At 39.5% G+C, this 14,172-nt stretch overlaps 1 protein-coding gene across 5 annotated transcripts in view; it reads left to right on the plus strand.

Moving 5' to 3' along the window:
- AMOT (angiomotin) overlaps nucleotides 1-14,172 on the plus strand; it is a 72,250-nt gene that overhangs the window by 20,375 nt on the left and 37,703 nt on the right. For 4 of the 5 annotated variants that reach the window (XM_077145684.1, XM_077145687.1, XM_077145686.1 and 1 more), the window contains 3 exons: nucleotides 4,852-5,335; nucleotides 8,860-9,004; nucleotides 9,660-9,752. In XM_077145684.1, the coding sequence (XP_077001799.1) occupies nucleotides 4,852-5,335; nucleotides 8,860-9,004; nucleotides 9,660-9,752 (722 nt within the window). Of the gene's footprint in view, nucleotides 1-1,146; nucleotides 1,751-4,851; nucleotides 5,336-8,859; nucleotides 9,005-9,659; nucleotides 9,753-14,172 lie in introns of those variants that run through there. The other variant, XM_077145688.1, reaches the window with a different exon arrangement.

Genomic DNA, 14,172 nt, shown 5'->3' on the forward strand with positions numbered 1-14,172 from the left:
GTCTGTTCGCCTGATTAGCTTGGTGGAAACCCATTCAAGCCAGCAAAATGTCAGTGAAGCTGGGTTTTTGTTTTGCTTTTCCTAACAGTATGGAAGAGTCTGTGGGCCTCCCTCCCATATGTAGATGGCCTCTTGCATTGTGGGAGGGGAGTGTGTTGGCTGTGGTGTGGAGCAGAATCCCAAGCCCTGTTCAATACATAGCTTGCCTTACCAGGAAAACTATTTAGAGCTCATTCACCAGTATTGTGATCTGAAATGACTCCTACAGTGTTTATAGCTAGATGGAAAAGCTCTTTTATCTAGGCCTAAATAAATAATAAGGAATCTAGCAAGGAATTATTTTTCTTCCCATACTGATTAAACCACCAAAGGAATTTAGCTGCGTATATTTTGCAGAAAGATATTTTAAATTTCTCCTTCCTACTAAATTAACTGTGGACCTGTCTTTCTATCTCTCAAAAGTAGCAGAGTTCATGCTGACCACCTTCTGTTGAGCAGTATTTTAACACACAGGTTTGCTTTAACAGTTTGTTTTTCTATGGAAGAGGGGAGGGTGCTTGATATGCTTGAAGAATAAGCAAATTTCAAAAGGTCTCAGTTAGAGGATGCTCTATGTGAAGTTTGGGTCTGCATTAGGCAAATTTTGGCTGTAAACTATTTGCAGGACCCTGGTTAAAGATGTGGCTGGCACATATTAACAAACTCCTGGCAAAGGAAGGCAGTTGAATTGCTTTCCAGAAGTGTACTTCTTTTAGGCGGTGACACTTTTCCTTTGTTTCCTTTAACCAATTAACTGTTCAGTTTGTGGGTACCTTTCCAAGTAACTGTGGTGAGCATCAAACACATAGAAGACTAAATTCTTAATTCATAATCCACAAATTAAAGATCAGGGTGCAAAGAAAGTCCTTTGGACAAATTGCTTTTTAAAAACCTTTGTACAGCGAAATGCAGGAGATTTGCTGTTAAAATGAACAAAATGTTATAAACAATCCTTTTATTACTTCATCTTCCCTATGCCCTCCTCCCCACTTAAAGGTCCTGAATGCCCGTAACTCCAGATGGGAAACAAGGCCAAGCCATCTGAAGAATTTAAATTTTTCTCAGTCTTGGTACTCCTCAGTGCTGAGCCTTCTCTGCACCCTGGGGTTATATAATTATTAGCTGCTTTTAAAAATTAAATCATTTCTGTTTATTAAGTAGCCATGTCCTTTCAGTTTTTGAAATCATGCCCAGATCTGAGGTTTCTTGAAATCCTTGTTTAGCGGAATCTAAAGGTGACCTAACTCTAGTTCATAGCAGAGCTGGTTGTGTAAGAGAAGCAATCAGGAATTTGCAGCCTTCTCCAGGATTCACAGGATTTACCATCTCCGTGCCTAAGAAAGGAACCATTACTGTGGTGAGAATAAATTGGGTTCCAGGCTATTGTGGAACTGCTCTAGTGTGAGTGGCATGTGCAGACTTGAACACGTGTGGGTCAAGAGAGTGTGTATATATGCATGTGTGTGCTCATGTGCACTCACGTGTGTTGGTTTGGTTTGGGTGAGGGCTCCCAGTCAGCCCAGTGGCAGGGTGGAAGATGCTATGTCAGCTGGAGGGGCCGGCTTTTACTTTCCTTTTGTGTCCTCATAGATTGCCTCTGGGAGGGAGTGCCCAGGCCTTTAGGGAGGCAGGACACTGATTTTAGCCATGGGCCTTTATCCTACATGTGTGTATGCTGTCTCCCCTTTTCTACAGAGCACCAGGGGCACAGGTAGTCTTAGGAAGGAGAAGGGTAAAGGGAGGGAAGGGGCAGGGAGTCAGGTCAGGGTCCTTCCATTGTATCATGGGATTTTATTGTCTGCAGGAGGCTGGTTGTTCATGGTTAATATTTCAGTGGGGAGCCATTCAGACTGCTGTGTGGTGTGGTGGAAGGGCCTGGATAGTTTGCAGTTTGTGCTGCTAAGGCTGCCACCTCTATCATTACTGTCATTGCTGTGACTGTTATTACCGTTGCTTAGTCTTGAATGTGCTGTGGTTCCCTAACATCCTCAGTAACTGCCCTCCACCCCGCATTCCTCCTTCCCCTCTTCTCAGGGAGAACTTCACATGAGTGTTAATACTGCTGCTCTTTCCTTTCTTTTTTTTTTTTTTTTTTTTTTTGTGGTGGGCGACTGCTAGAACCCACATGAAGCTCCTTCGTTGAAGAGTTTCCTCTCCTTTTGTAACTGCCTATACCTTGTTTGATGTTTGCAGACCTCTGCCCAGTGACAGAGTGCCTTGGTTTTCTGAACACCATGGTGCACTGAGGTCTGTCTCCTTTTCTAGCCTGGGGAACTCAGGGGATGGTTTCCTTTGTTTCCATTTATCTCTAGGCAGAGCCCAGAGTCATGGCCTGGGCCATTGTACTGGGTTTTTCCCACCTGGAGACTTTGTGGTCCCCTCCTTCCGGAGGCTCATGGGAGGCCTGTCCAGGGGCTGGAGGGGCCTTTCATCCTCCAGGCAGGAGGGAGGCCAGTGGCTGAGGCTGTTTGACAGCAGCTTGGGTTCCTTGATAGAGACCTGGAAAATTAGGAGGAGGAAGCCCAGTTCAGAACTGCATATTCAGTATTTAGAAGAGAACACCTTGTAGGCCTTGGGCTTCCAAATCCTGGGAATGTGGATGAAAATTAATGTGGTGATTCTTCCCTTACATTTTGAGAGCTGAAAAGGACATTAGAAAATATGAAATGTATGCACCTCTTTTCTCCACTAGAGATCCAAAAGTCCCAACAACTCCTGGGACATTATGTTTTAACTCTAGGGATATGTATAAATTATAATAGCATTTATTCAATGATTGGAGAGAGCACATAGTCAATTTTACCTATGAGGAAACTAAAGATGCATATTGTGAAAAACAGGCTAAGACTCTTCCCCAAATAAGTTTATATACTGTCCTCAGGCTTTTGATTAGATGAGTGCTTTGAGCACTTAGAAAGATTATGTGGCAACTTTACAATTGAAATCGTGAGTATCATATAAATTCTGGTGTGCACAAACATTTGCATGCCCTCTTCAATATTCAGCAAATATTTATATTGGCATATGTCTGAAACGGAAAGAACAGGGGTCCACCAGAGACATAAATTGTGATAAAATAGAGAACCTAAGTTAAAGTTTTGAGTTGTTTTGAGGGCTTTTGTGAATATCTGAGTAACTGAGTATCTATGAGCTTGTGCTTAGAATGCTTTCTGTAGCTGTAAAATGCACCTTATAGTGAGGATCTCTTCAAAGGATAGATGAATGTACAATAATGGTAAATGGGGTGTGTGTATGAGGGATAAGCTTTAGTAGATGGAATGCCAGTTAAATGTCATTGCTTCTGATGATCTGTCCCCTTTCCACCATGAATTTTATGGACTTTAGTGGAAAAACTAAATGTATATCCCATAAGTAAGATCTCTAACAAGGTCAGTCTATCTCAATGGGAGGCAGATATGAGACTCTAATTCCTTTTGAGCCCAGAAATGAGAAGAGTCCAATATTTTTGCAATTCATTTGTGACCTCAGGAATGAAACACAGGCTTATGCAGATTAAGTAACTTGAGCAGGGTTATGTGGGTAGTAAACAGTAGAACTGGGTCTCTAAAGTCTGTTAGGTTCCAAATCCCATGCTCTTAGCCATCTTTCTTTCCTTGATTGAGAAATTATAATGCTAGACAATTATTCACTGGATTTTGAGAGTATATGAGGCTAGTTGGGCATGGGCTGGGAGGAGAACAAGCTTATTATCTTCAGTGTATACTAACAGATATTATTCCTGGTACTGATGATGTGGAAGTGATCCATCCATATACTCTAATTGTTTGCCTTAATGGCTAATAGTTCAATATTAGGTACAAAAATGAGATGATCACATTAAATAATGAACCAAAGTTCTCTTTCTAGAATTTTCTGTTAACTGTGTGCTGGGACTCTGAAAACCAACCAATGTACAGAAATCAATGCATTGTGGTAGTGAAAAAAGCATGAAGATGGGAATCACGAAACAAAGGTCTTACTCTGGAACTACCACTAACTCACTCTGTAGTATATGGCAGATTGCATCCCCTCTCTGGCCCCTGGTTTCTTCCTCTGACCAGTGATGGAATTGTACTAGATTATTTCTTTAAGGCCTTTCTAGCCCTTACATTTTGTGATTTGGTACATCAAAAATAGCATCACAATGTTGCCTGTAATCCATTCCAATCTTGGTATCCTTCTACTGATGGGTAGCATTAAATCTTTTATAACTGTAGTCACCAATAATTATTTGGTGTCTCTAATGTTGTAAATATCTACTTTACATATCCTCAAGTACTTTTTTGCAACTATATGACCAAGGGGACTCTTTGGAGTTTTCAGAGGAAGTTGCAGATAGCAGGCTGAGGGGTGGTTTTGATGGTTGTTTATTGTTTCCTACTGGACAAGTAGAGCAAATTTTCTAAATTTAATTTTTTGTGTGTGCTAAAACCACATACGGAATGTCAGTAAAAGGTTTAGTTTAAAATAGTGAGATGAAAATTGTCTTGTGGACAAATCGTTTTTAAATGCTTAAACTTTTAGCAATTAGCATACAGACATACACCACTTAGATTTGAAGAAACCTCTAAAGTCATCAGGTTCTGTCCCCCATGGGATAATGCCTCTCTTTCTCAGGTAGAGTCACAGAAAGTGAGACCTGGAAAGGAGCATAGTGGCCTTTGCAGACATCACATAGTTTAACCCTACCCGTTCCTCATTTTGCAGGTATTCTGGGTGCACTGGAAACCTTCTCAGCTCACTTTCTTGTGCTCTTCTCCTGCCGTACTTTAATATAGAACTCAATCTAAGCATGCCCTTCATGTTTTACAGGCCAACACAGGACATCTCACTGCCATTGTCAGCCAGAAGTTCTCAGCCTCACAGTCCTACTTCTTCCCTGACATCTGGGAGTTCCTTGCCCTTGCTGCAGTCTCCACCATCCACTCGATTGTCTCCTGCTCAACACCCCTTGGTCCAAAACCAAGGAGACCACTCAGCTCACCTGCCTAGGCAACAGCAGCATTTCCTTTCCAATCACCAGGGAGATCCTTATCGTCTCTCCCAACCTGGCCTGAATCAGCAACAGCACCATCACCACCACCACCACCAACAGCAGCAGCAGCAACAGCCAGGAGAAGCCTATTCAGCTATGCCTAGGGCTCAGCAGTCATCTGCTGCTTATCAACCAATGCCAGCAGACCCTTTTGCCATTGTTTCCAGAGCCCAGCAGATGGTTGAGATCCTCTCAGATGAGAACCGTAACTTGAGGCAGGAGTTGGAAGGATGCTATGAGAAGGTGGCAAGGTTGCAGAAGGTGAGACCCCCTTTTGGGGATAGTAAAGTCTCCTATAAATCTTATTTCTGAGACTTATTTAATGTAGATATAAAAGTCTCCATTTGTCAACAGAGCTCATTATTATATGTGAAGGTTAGATATGAATCAAGCTTTGGAAAGGGCCTCTGCCTCTCTATCTAGTAGTAACATTTTTCTTATGTGTGGAGGAAAAACATGTTTATACAGTTTCCCCAGAAACCATAAGCCTAAAGGAAGCTTAATTGATTGATTCAAAATTGCAAAAGGCAGGAAGATTTCTTCCTAAGGTCAAGAACACTGGGGATGCCTATATACATGAAGATTCTGCTGGCATTTTAAAGCATTTCTCTTTATTATATTTTTCCCGAATACTGAATTTGCATTTAAAATATAAAAGCATATAGTTTTTGGAAAAATCTTGCCAGCTAAAGTTAAATCCTGCCCTGCCTTGTTTTGGATATGGCTTAGAGTAAATTTTGTAGTGGGAGTTCTCAGAGAAATTCTTTTTTAGCACCCCTTTCTTCGTTCCCTTTTTGAGTTGGTCCTTCCCTGCAGCTCAAATTAAACATCTGTTCTCTTTCTCTGGTGTGTGCATTGGTGGGAGGAGTTAGTAGGGGCTTAGCACCACAGCTGGGTGGCAGGTGACAGCCCTAGGCTGAAGAAGCAGAAAAAGAGTGTGTATCCTGCATTCACATTCTTCCCTGGGCCCCTCCTGTATCCACAAGCTGGGAAGTTAGCTCTTGAATTCCCTAAACTAGGAATTAGGTTTATATCTTTGGCAGACTCTTTGCAGCTTTTGTCATTGTGGAGCTCTGTGGTTTGCTCTCCCTACAGAATAAGCTGTTCTGAGAGGTGAAGGTGCAGGTGGGGAAGGAAGGAGGGTTGCTTTGGATTGTTCAGCAACTCTGTCTTAGGAGACACCCTGGGAGTGGAAATTTCAGGGGTCTGAATGAAACAGAGAATTTGTAAGTTCTAAAAAAGAGCATATTATCAGCTAAGTACTTTCATGGTGCAAAAAAGCTCCCCCCAATTTTCCCAAATCTGAACGAGGGGTTGTTGTGTAGAGAGGAGAATATTTCTCCTTTATTCCTTCTTCTCATTTTAACCTTTTAGTGAATTAATTAATGATATTCACATTAGTGCAATTAATTAATTATATTCACACGCTAGGAGCAGACTTGCCTAGTTTGGCTGATCAGGTTAACTGTTGATGCCCTTTTTTCCAAATTGTTTATTCATGGTGGCCTCTGCCTCATCCTTGGTGTGATAACTGAAGGTTAGGCCAGTTCTACACCTTCTTTGCCAAAGGATCCTGGTGATTTTTTTCATTTGCAGCAGGTGTGTGAAAGGGAAGTAGGAATTTTTGTTGTTGTTTGGTAAGCATATGATCAAAAGACTTCTGATACAGGCCTGGCAATTAGTATGGGAAAAGATGCCTCAAAACAAGCATAATTGGCACAGCTTGAAGAAGTGAAGTTAAACCCAAGGCTTCAGTGGGTTGGAAAGACAGGCTGTAGAAAAGAAAAAGGAAAGTGTGGAGAATACTGAAGATGTCAGCTGATGCTGAAAGAAAGAGAAGGCCTTAGGTTCATGAGAAGAATATGTAAATATAAAGTAATTTTAGAAACCCACCACTATCCTCCCTTTCCTCTGCCTCCACAATCACCAAGCCCAAATAGTGGCCATGCTATTCTGTTAACTTACTTTCCTGGAAGCCCCTGTGACAGATATGCAACTTGCCTTTTTGAAGGGTACAGTATGTACACAGGGGTAAGGAAAGTATTGATACAAGATCTTGAAATAACACTCTGAACTACTTGAGTAAAGGAACTGCCTTCCAGGTGTTACATTTTTTGAAGCTATGTATAGCCTTGGGCTGAAAAGGCTACCTAGAGCAGATCAGCAGACCAACACAGCCTGCTCTTTCAAATGGAAATATTGATTTTCCTCAATCCAGCACTTGAATTACATGCAAAAACTTCCTTAGGCTCAGGCTTTGCAGATCTTGTTTCTAAATGCCATTCAACAGTTTTCACCTTCTGTGCTGCTATCTCGGTGCCATCTGCAAGGAGAAAAAAACACTTTCAAGTCTGCTCTTTTCTGTGGTGTAAGCCTACTTTGTTTGCAGGCAGGCCTGTCTCAGGCATAATTCTGGAGATGGGGCAGGTTGATTCTGAGTTGTTTGGTAGTTCTATCTTTCTTTCAGTCTTGTGCTTGGGGTCTGATATTTGTCCCCATAAAGTTCCCTGAGCTTTGTTAAGAAGGATAATAGGAAATTGAGGAGAAATGCAGTATGTTTGCAGGAGTCAAATTTAATTTGAAAATTGTTTGAGAACAAGCCATGTAATTTGTCTTATACCAACTATGTGCAAATATCTCCATGATTATTTATATGCAGTGGAGCTATAATGGATACAGGAAGACTCTGGAGTCTAATCTCTTGTTTTCTTACTGATTCTGGCTGCTTCAGGGCAAAACTCTTTCTCTTTGGATTCTTTCCCCAGTTTTTAAGATTTCCAGAGGTGTCATGAAGCACACCGATTATGAATTTCTGTTAAAAAAGTATTAGTTTCCCACCACTGACTACAAGGTCAAGTCTAAATGCCTGGTATTAAAGCCTCTTTATGATCTAACTCCAATCTATATTTACAGCCATATTTCACCAGCTAACTTCTGTGTACCCCACAGTGTTCAGCCAATCTAGACTACTGGTCATTCTGGGAATGCATTTGATCACTCAGAATAGCATACCCTGCTCCTCACCTCTTCTCATTGAAATGTGACCCATCTTCCAGGATCTGTCTCACATGCCACTTCCTCCCTAAAAATGTTCTCCACTCCCCTGACCTCCAAACATAAATAATCTCTTCCTCCTGTGTTCTTTATAGCACTACTCTTACTCTTCATAATGATGCATCTTTTCCTATATTCTTTTACTTCATTAGATTGAAAGCTCCTTGAGGACAGCAATAGTGTCCTCTTTTATATTTATGCACTGCACAGTGCTTTAAAAAGTTCTCACAAATATTAAGACCCTCCTAAGTCTTTATTAAATTGAACTGCACCACTGACTTAAGAGTCTTAGGGTTCATTTCTGCTATTGACTTGTTCTTGAGAAAGGCACTTGAACTTTTCCCTCTGCTAAGAAGGGGAATAGAATCCTTGCCCAAACATCTTAGGACAAATTGAAATAAACAAGTGAAAGCCCTTTGAATGTTTCAAAAGTAAAAGTTATCTTCATACTATACATATTCTTATTAATATTTTTGAAATTAAGTGATTTCTATTTAAAATGAAAATTGTTTAACTCTATTTGTGAAATGTACTCTTATTTTACCACATTCTTTGAAGACAGAAAATGTATTCTTTTAATCTGAGAATATCTAATGGCGCAGTGTGTTGCACTTGCCTCTTGGCAATGTGTAAAGCCCTGGAAGAAGCCATCACTGAAAATTTGTAAGTGTGTTTTCAGATGTCTTCCCCATCAGCCTCTTACCTTCATCACCATCTTTCCTCTTGTTAAGGTGGAGACAGAAATCCAGCGTGTCTCAGAGGCATATGAGAACCTTGTGAAGTCATCCTCCAAGAGAGAGGCCCTAGAGAAAGCCATGAGAAACAAACTCGAAGGGGAGATTCGGAGGATGCATGACTTCAACAGAGATTTGAGAGGTGAGGGAATCAATGGGTTTATCTTTCCACTTTTGAAAAGTTGGTCAGAGTAGTGAAAGAAAGGAATGAGGAGCATCATACTAAGCTCTTAAGGATCGTCCAACCCACTGGTACACGCTTGAAATAGTGATGTCCTCCAACTGTTATTTCTAGGACTCTCTCCTTTTAGTTTTACCTTAACACAATGATATTAAAGATGGTGAGAATTGTTTCTTCTTTAATCCACCTTTGACACCTTCAAAACTGATGATCTTGGGAAAGTATTTTATATCTTGGGGTTTTGTGTGTCTTAACTATAAAATGAAGGAGCTGAGATAGATGCTGCCCATGGTTCCTTCCAGCCTGGACATTGCGTGATTTTAAAATCTTTACAATAATCCCTGGATATATATAAAATATTCCTTCATTAAAATTTAGAATTCTACACTTACATTTTATCAGTGAAGAATAAAAGTATTTTGCACTCACCTCTTCCTTCCCCACCATGATCTAAATTTTTTGAAATTCAAGTTTGCAAAGTTGTGTTTGTGTTACTCACTCCTGTTTAACAAGAAGAAGCAGGCTTGTTTTGCCTATGACCAGTACTTAGAGGGCAAACAACACGTGCTTGGAAATTTGTATTTGGGGCCTTTTTGATTGTCTCCAAATTCCACAGAGCGCCTAGAGACTGCGAACAAGCAGCTTGCTGAGAAAGAATATGAGGGGACAGAGGACACAAGAAAAACTATCTCTCAACTCTTTGCTAAAAGTAAGTCTAAGCTTTGGTGTCAGATATTAATGTACTATGGAAGAGAGGTGTACAAAAAGTTTACACAGTTCTGTTCAGCCTTCTAGAACAGCCAGGACAGAACAAATGTCATCTATGGGTTCTTTTTCTTGTTCAGGAATGAAGTTTGAAAGATTCTGTTCTTTTCCTTATGGGTCAAATAAGCTGTTTGCTGCAATATCTATCCCCATTAGCATGGCTTATTCTTTATATAAAAGCAAAGAAGCCCCATTAAATCCCTGCCATTGTTAAGGCTAGCTGAGGAAACATGGGATCGCTTAATATTGAAGGGATTTTCTTAGAAGGCTCTACGTGCTTGTTCTGCTAGAGATAGGAGTACTATGCAAAATTAATGACCAGTGTTTGAAATATTTAAATCTGAACCTAGCAGGGTTATTTAGTTAAACACCTAGTATTACATCATATCATTACATATCCACAGATTGCAAGGGTAACTAGAGAGGAACCACTGTTGTGGCCTGAACTGGTGACTCTGGTTGCAGATTTGGAGGATGTGGGGGAGGGCAAAACTAGGTCTTTGTCTGGAAGTACAAGTAAGACCCTGAAAATGAATTAATCCTCTTTTTTATCGTTCCGTAATGGACTCCACCCAGCTAGACAATGCCCAATTCTTTCCGATTGCCATAATAAAACCAGTAATAAAATCTGCATAGTGGATTGAGTTCATAGGGAGAGTTAGTTGGGGGCAAAACCAAATGAACTACCCTATTTTCGCAGATGCCAGTAGTTGGTTTCCTCTATCCCTAGCCTCCCTCAATGCTGCTCCCAGCTATAGAAGTGCTGGATGATGACTTGCCGGCCCCCATCTTTGCTGTGCCTCCAAATGACCCTTTCAAGTCATTTCATCCAGCTTCTAGTCAGCTTTTACAAGTTCGTTTGATCTTCACTTAACAATATTCCCCTCCCTTCCTGGGTTGCTCTGTTGTGCTCTGGTTTCAGAACTAGGTTTTTTGTTTCTTCCTTTTTACCCTGAACTTCCAGTTCCTTTTTTAGAGTATTTTGGAGAAAGGAATGTAGTTTTTCTGGTATCATCAGTGCATAGTGTAAATTGCTATGAGTGAAATTGCTTTTGTGGTGTGGCCCTTACACGAAGCTAGTCCACAGGCAGAAAGAGGGTAGTAGCCTCCCAGGAAAAAAATAAAACAAAACAAAACAGCCAATGGATTATTGCCCTGAATCTGCTTGTTCACCCTGAATCTGCATGTTCACGATCTTTTCTGTGGAAATGGAGATTGATAAAATATAGCAATTTAACAGATCAAACTTCATTAATAGCAAGGGTAAAGACTTGTCACATGGCTTGAAAGGGGAAAAGTGAATTCCACCAACTAAGCGGGGCAAAGAGCATGATTCTTTACCCTCTTAATTTATTTTGCCTTTGGGCATTGACAGCCCTATGTAGTTGAAATTTTGCAGGTGAAAAAATACCCACATTGAAAGGCCTCCCTGGGGAATGTGTACCAACAACCTTAGAGAGGTGAAGCAAACCCAACCTTAGGAGAAGTCAGTCTGGTATAGTAGAAAGAGTTTAGAACAACCCCAGTTTAAAATGGGCTTCACAGGTGGGCCACAGTGGCTCAGCAGGTAAAGAATGCTTGCCTGCCAAGCCTGAGGACCTGGGTTTGATTCCCAGTGCCTGCCCATGTAAAAAAAATAAAATAAGTAAAATTTAAAAATAAATAAAAAATAAATAAAATGGGCTTCACTACTGATTTACCGTTTGTGGGAACTTGGGCAAGTTGCTTAACCTCTCCAAGTCTCTGTTTTCATCATTTGAAAAATGGAGATCAGAATAATACTTTCCTTGTATATTTATTCTGAGGATTAAATGAGATTATATTGTAAAGCACTTAGTACAATACCGTGTGTACAATATATATCCAATACCTATTATATTAATATTATAGTATATTAATTATATTGTTATAATAATACAATATAGTATTATATTATATAATGTATAATATTGATATTATATTAATATTATATATTATTATATTACTAATACCTATTATATTAATTTCCAAATTTTAATTTCTGAAGTCAGAATGAGAAGAAAGGCAAAGCTGCACTATTATAGTTTCTCTTATAAACTTAAGTATCAAGTTCTTGAGAGGAAGGTGACGCTACTGCCAAATCCAAATCTAAACTATTGGTTTGGGAGAGGGAGCCAGAAAGGCATGAAGCAGAACTACATATGTCAGAGTCACTTATAAGTAAAATACAGCTCTGGAATCAGCAACACAGAGTTGCTAATTGTGAAAGGTTGTGAGTCTCAACCTTCTCATTCTAAAAACTGTATGCACAATTTGTCCGAGAGCAAAGCAAGGCATATTTTGAAGCTGCAGGTTATCATTATTAATCACATTTTTTATGTAGAGATTTTCTTTAGTGTTTATGCTTTCCAGTGATTCTTGCATTTAAATAAATCCACTACCTTGTTTGATCCTTTAAAAATATTATGAAATTAAAGTAGATGGTATTGTTACTTCTGTTGTAAAAGAAGGAAAATCAAGTCATGTTTGGGGGTTGGGTTAACTGATTCATATCAAGGACAAGTCAGGACAGAGCCAAGTCTAGAGCCATAGTCCTATTTAAAAACCTGAAAACAGATTCAAGACTATGATATTGAACCATCTTTGCATGCCCGACATGAGCAGTACTTCATCATGGGATATAATCTCTTCCACAAATTTTAGCAGTTTATATATTCTCAGATAAAGAATACCACTTCAGTCAGATGTTCAATTTTATCTAAATAGAGTTTGGCAAAGAACTGTTAGGATTGTTTTAATTTCCTCTACTTCTGTGAATCTTTTCCCCTATTCAATTCTAATTTCCTTTATTTGTGCTTTTGCTTCTTTTCTTGATTAGACTCCTCAGTGGTTTGTCTGGTTCCACTTTTTTTGTATGCATGTTTGTACTTTTTTCTAGCCTATGCCCCAAAGAACCAACTCTTGAATAAATTCAGGGCTCTAAACAGGATTCCTTTGAGTGGGAATTAAGAACGGGTTTTCCTTTGAAGTAATTTTCGAATTAAAAAAAGACAGAACCAGGAAGTGGTTAGCATTCTCATGGTTTGTTTTTCTCTCTTTTCAACAGCATCTTATATTAAACATTGAGTCAGCAAAGACTCTGAACTAGTTTTGGCTAAGCTATTCCATAATGGTTGGTACTCTCAGAGTTTGTTGGGCATATTCACCATCTTGCCTTTTGCTGGAAGACAAAGTATGGGTCTTTCCCTTCTGCTTTATAAAAAGAAAAACTCAGTTATAAAGAACAAATGAGAATGTAGGAAAGGAGTTCTATATCTACTGTTGACCTTCTGCTACCTTTCCCTAGAAAAGTCTGTGAGAGACACACAAGAGTCTTCAGAGTGTGTGAGGAATGGGGGTGAAGGTGGTTGTGAATACCTGAAAATTATACTTCGTGTCCCTGGTAGCATTTTTGCTTGGGGAAAAATGATAGTTTATTCATTGAACATCAACAGTACTCTTAATTCCCTAGTTCAGGGGCACTCCAAATCTTAATTTGATAGGAGGCATGAATCCAACGAGTTGAGCTCAGTTCCCATTTAGACAGCTGCTCATTTCACACATGTTCACACCAGGATTTTATTAGGACTGCTTATCCTGTTCAGGAAAGGTTTTCTAGACCCAACGGCTCTAATTTTAGGGAATTTTGTTCCCAAAATAGGATTAACCCTGCTGGTGAAAGTGACCAACAAGTGAGCTCATATGACAAACCATCAGGAGTCCATCTAACTAACATAGTCACCTAAAACTAGGACTGAGCAATGGAATCTTTAAGTGATAGTTTTGTAAGAATGAGGATAACCTCACTGGGATTTAGTGATAATAATTTCAGGTGTAATATTCAAATGTTTGGATCACCTATGGCTAATCTAACAAGGTACAGTCACTATAAAAGGGCAGATTGAGATAAGAATAGTATATGGACCAAAGTGTAAAGTCTGTTTAGATAATAAGTCTGTATTAACTTATTTCAAATGCTAACTTGAAATAGTGTTTCTCCATTCTTCTGAATGTTATAGATTATCTACTGTACCATGCTCACGCTTTCTTCCCTTACAGTTGTCATATCCATCCACAGATAATTTATTCAGTCCTCATTATATGGATGCTGCTTAACTTGGCTCTCTATAAAATCCAAGCAAGAAAGACCACTTACCATTTTCTTTCCAATTAGCATTTCCATTCTAAAGTCAGAGTCATAGATCATATATGTGTGTGTGTGTATAAAATATAAACATAAAAGCATATCAGATTACTTTCATTAAAAAATTAATCTAAACATTCAAGCTCTATTAGGTTTAACTCTGCTAACTCAGCAGAAATGGAGATTATCAAGTAGAGATGTT

This window comes from Tamandua tetradactyla, chromosome X (genome assembly GCF_023851605.1).
Source record: "Tamandua tetradactyla isolate mTamTet1 chromosome X, mTamTet1.pri, whole genome shotgun sequence".
Classification (NCBI taxonomy): domain Eukaryota; kingdom Metazoa; phylum Chordata; class Mammalia; order Pilosa; family Myrmecophagidae; genus Tamandua; species Tamandua tetradactyla.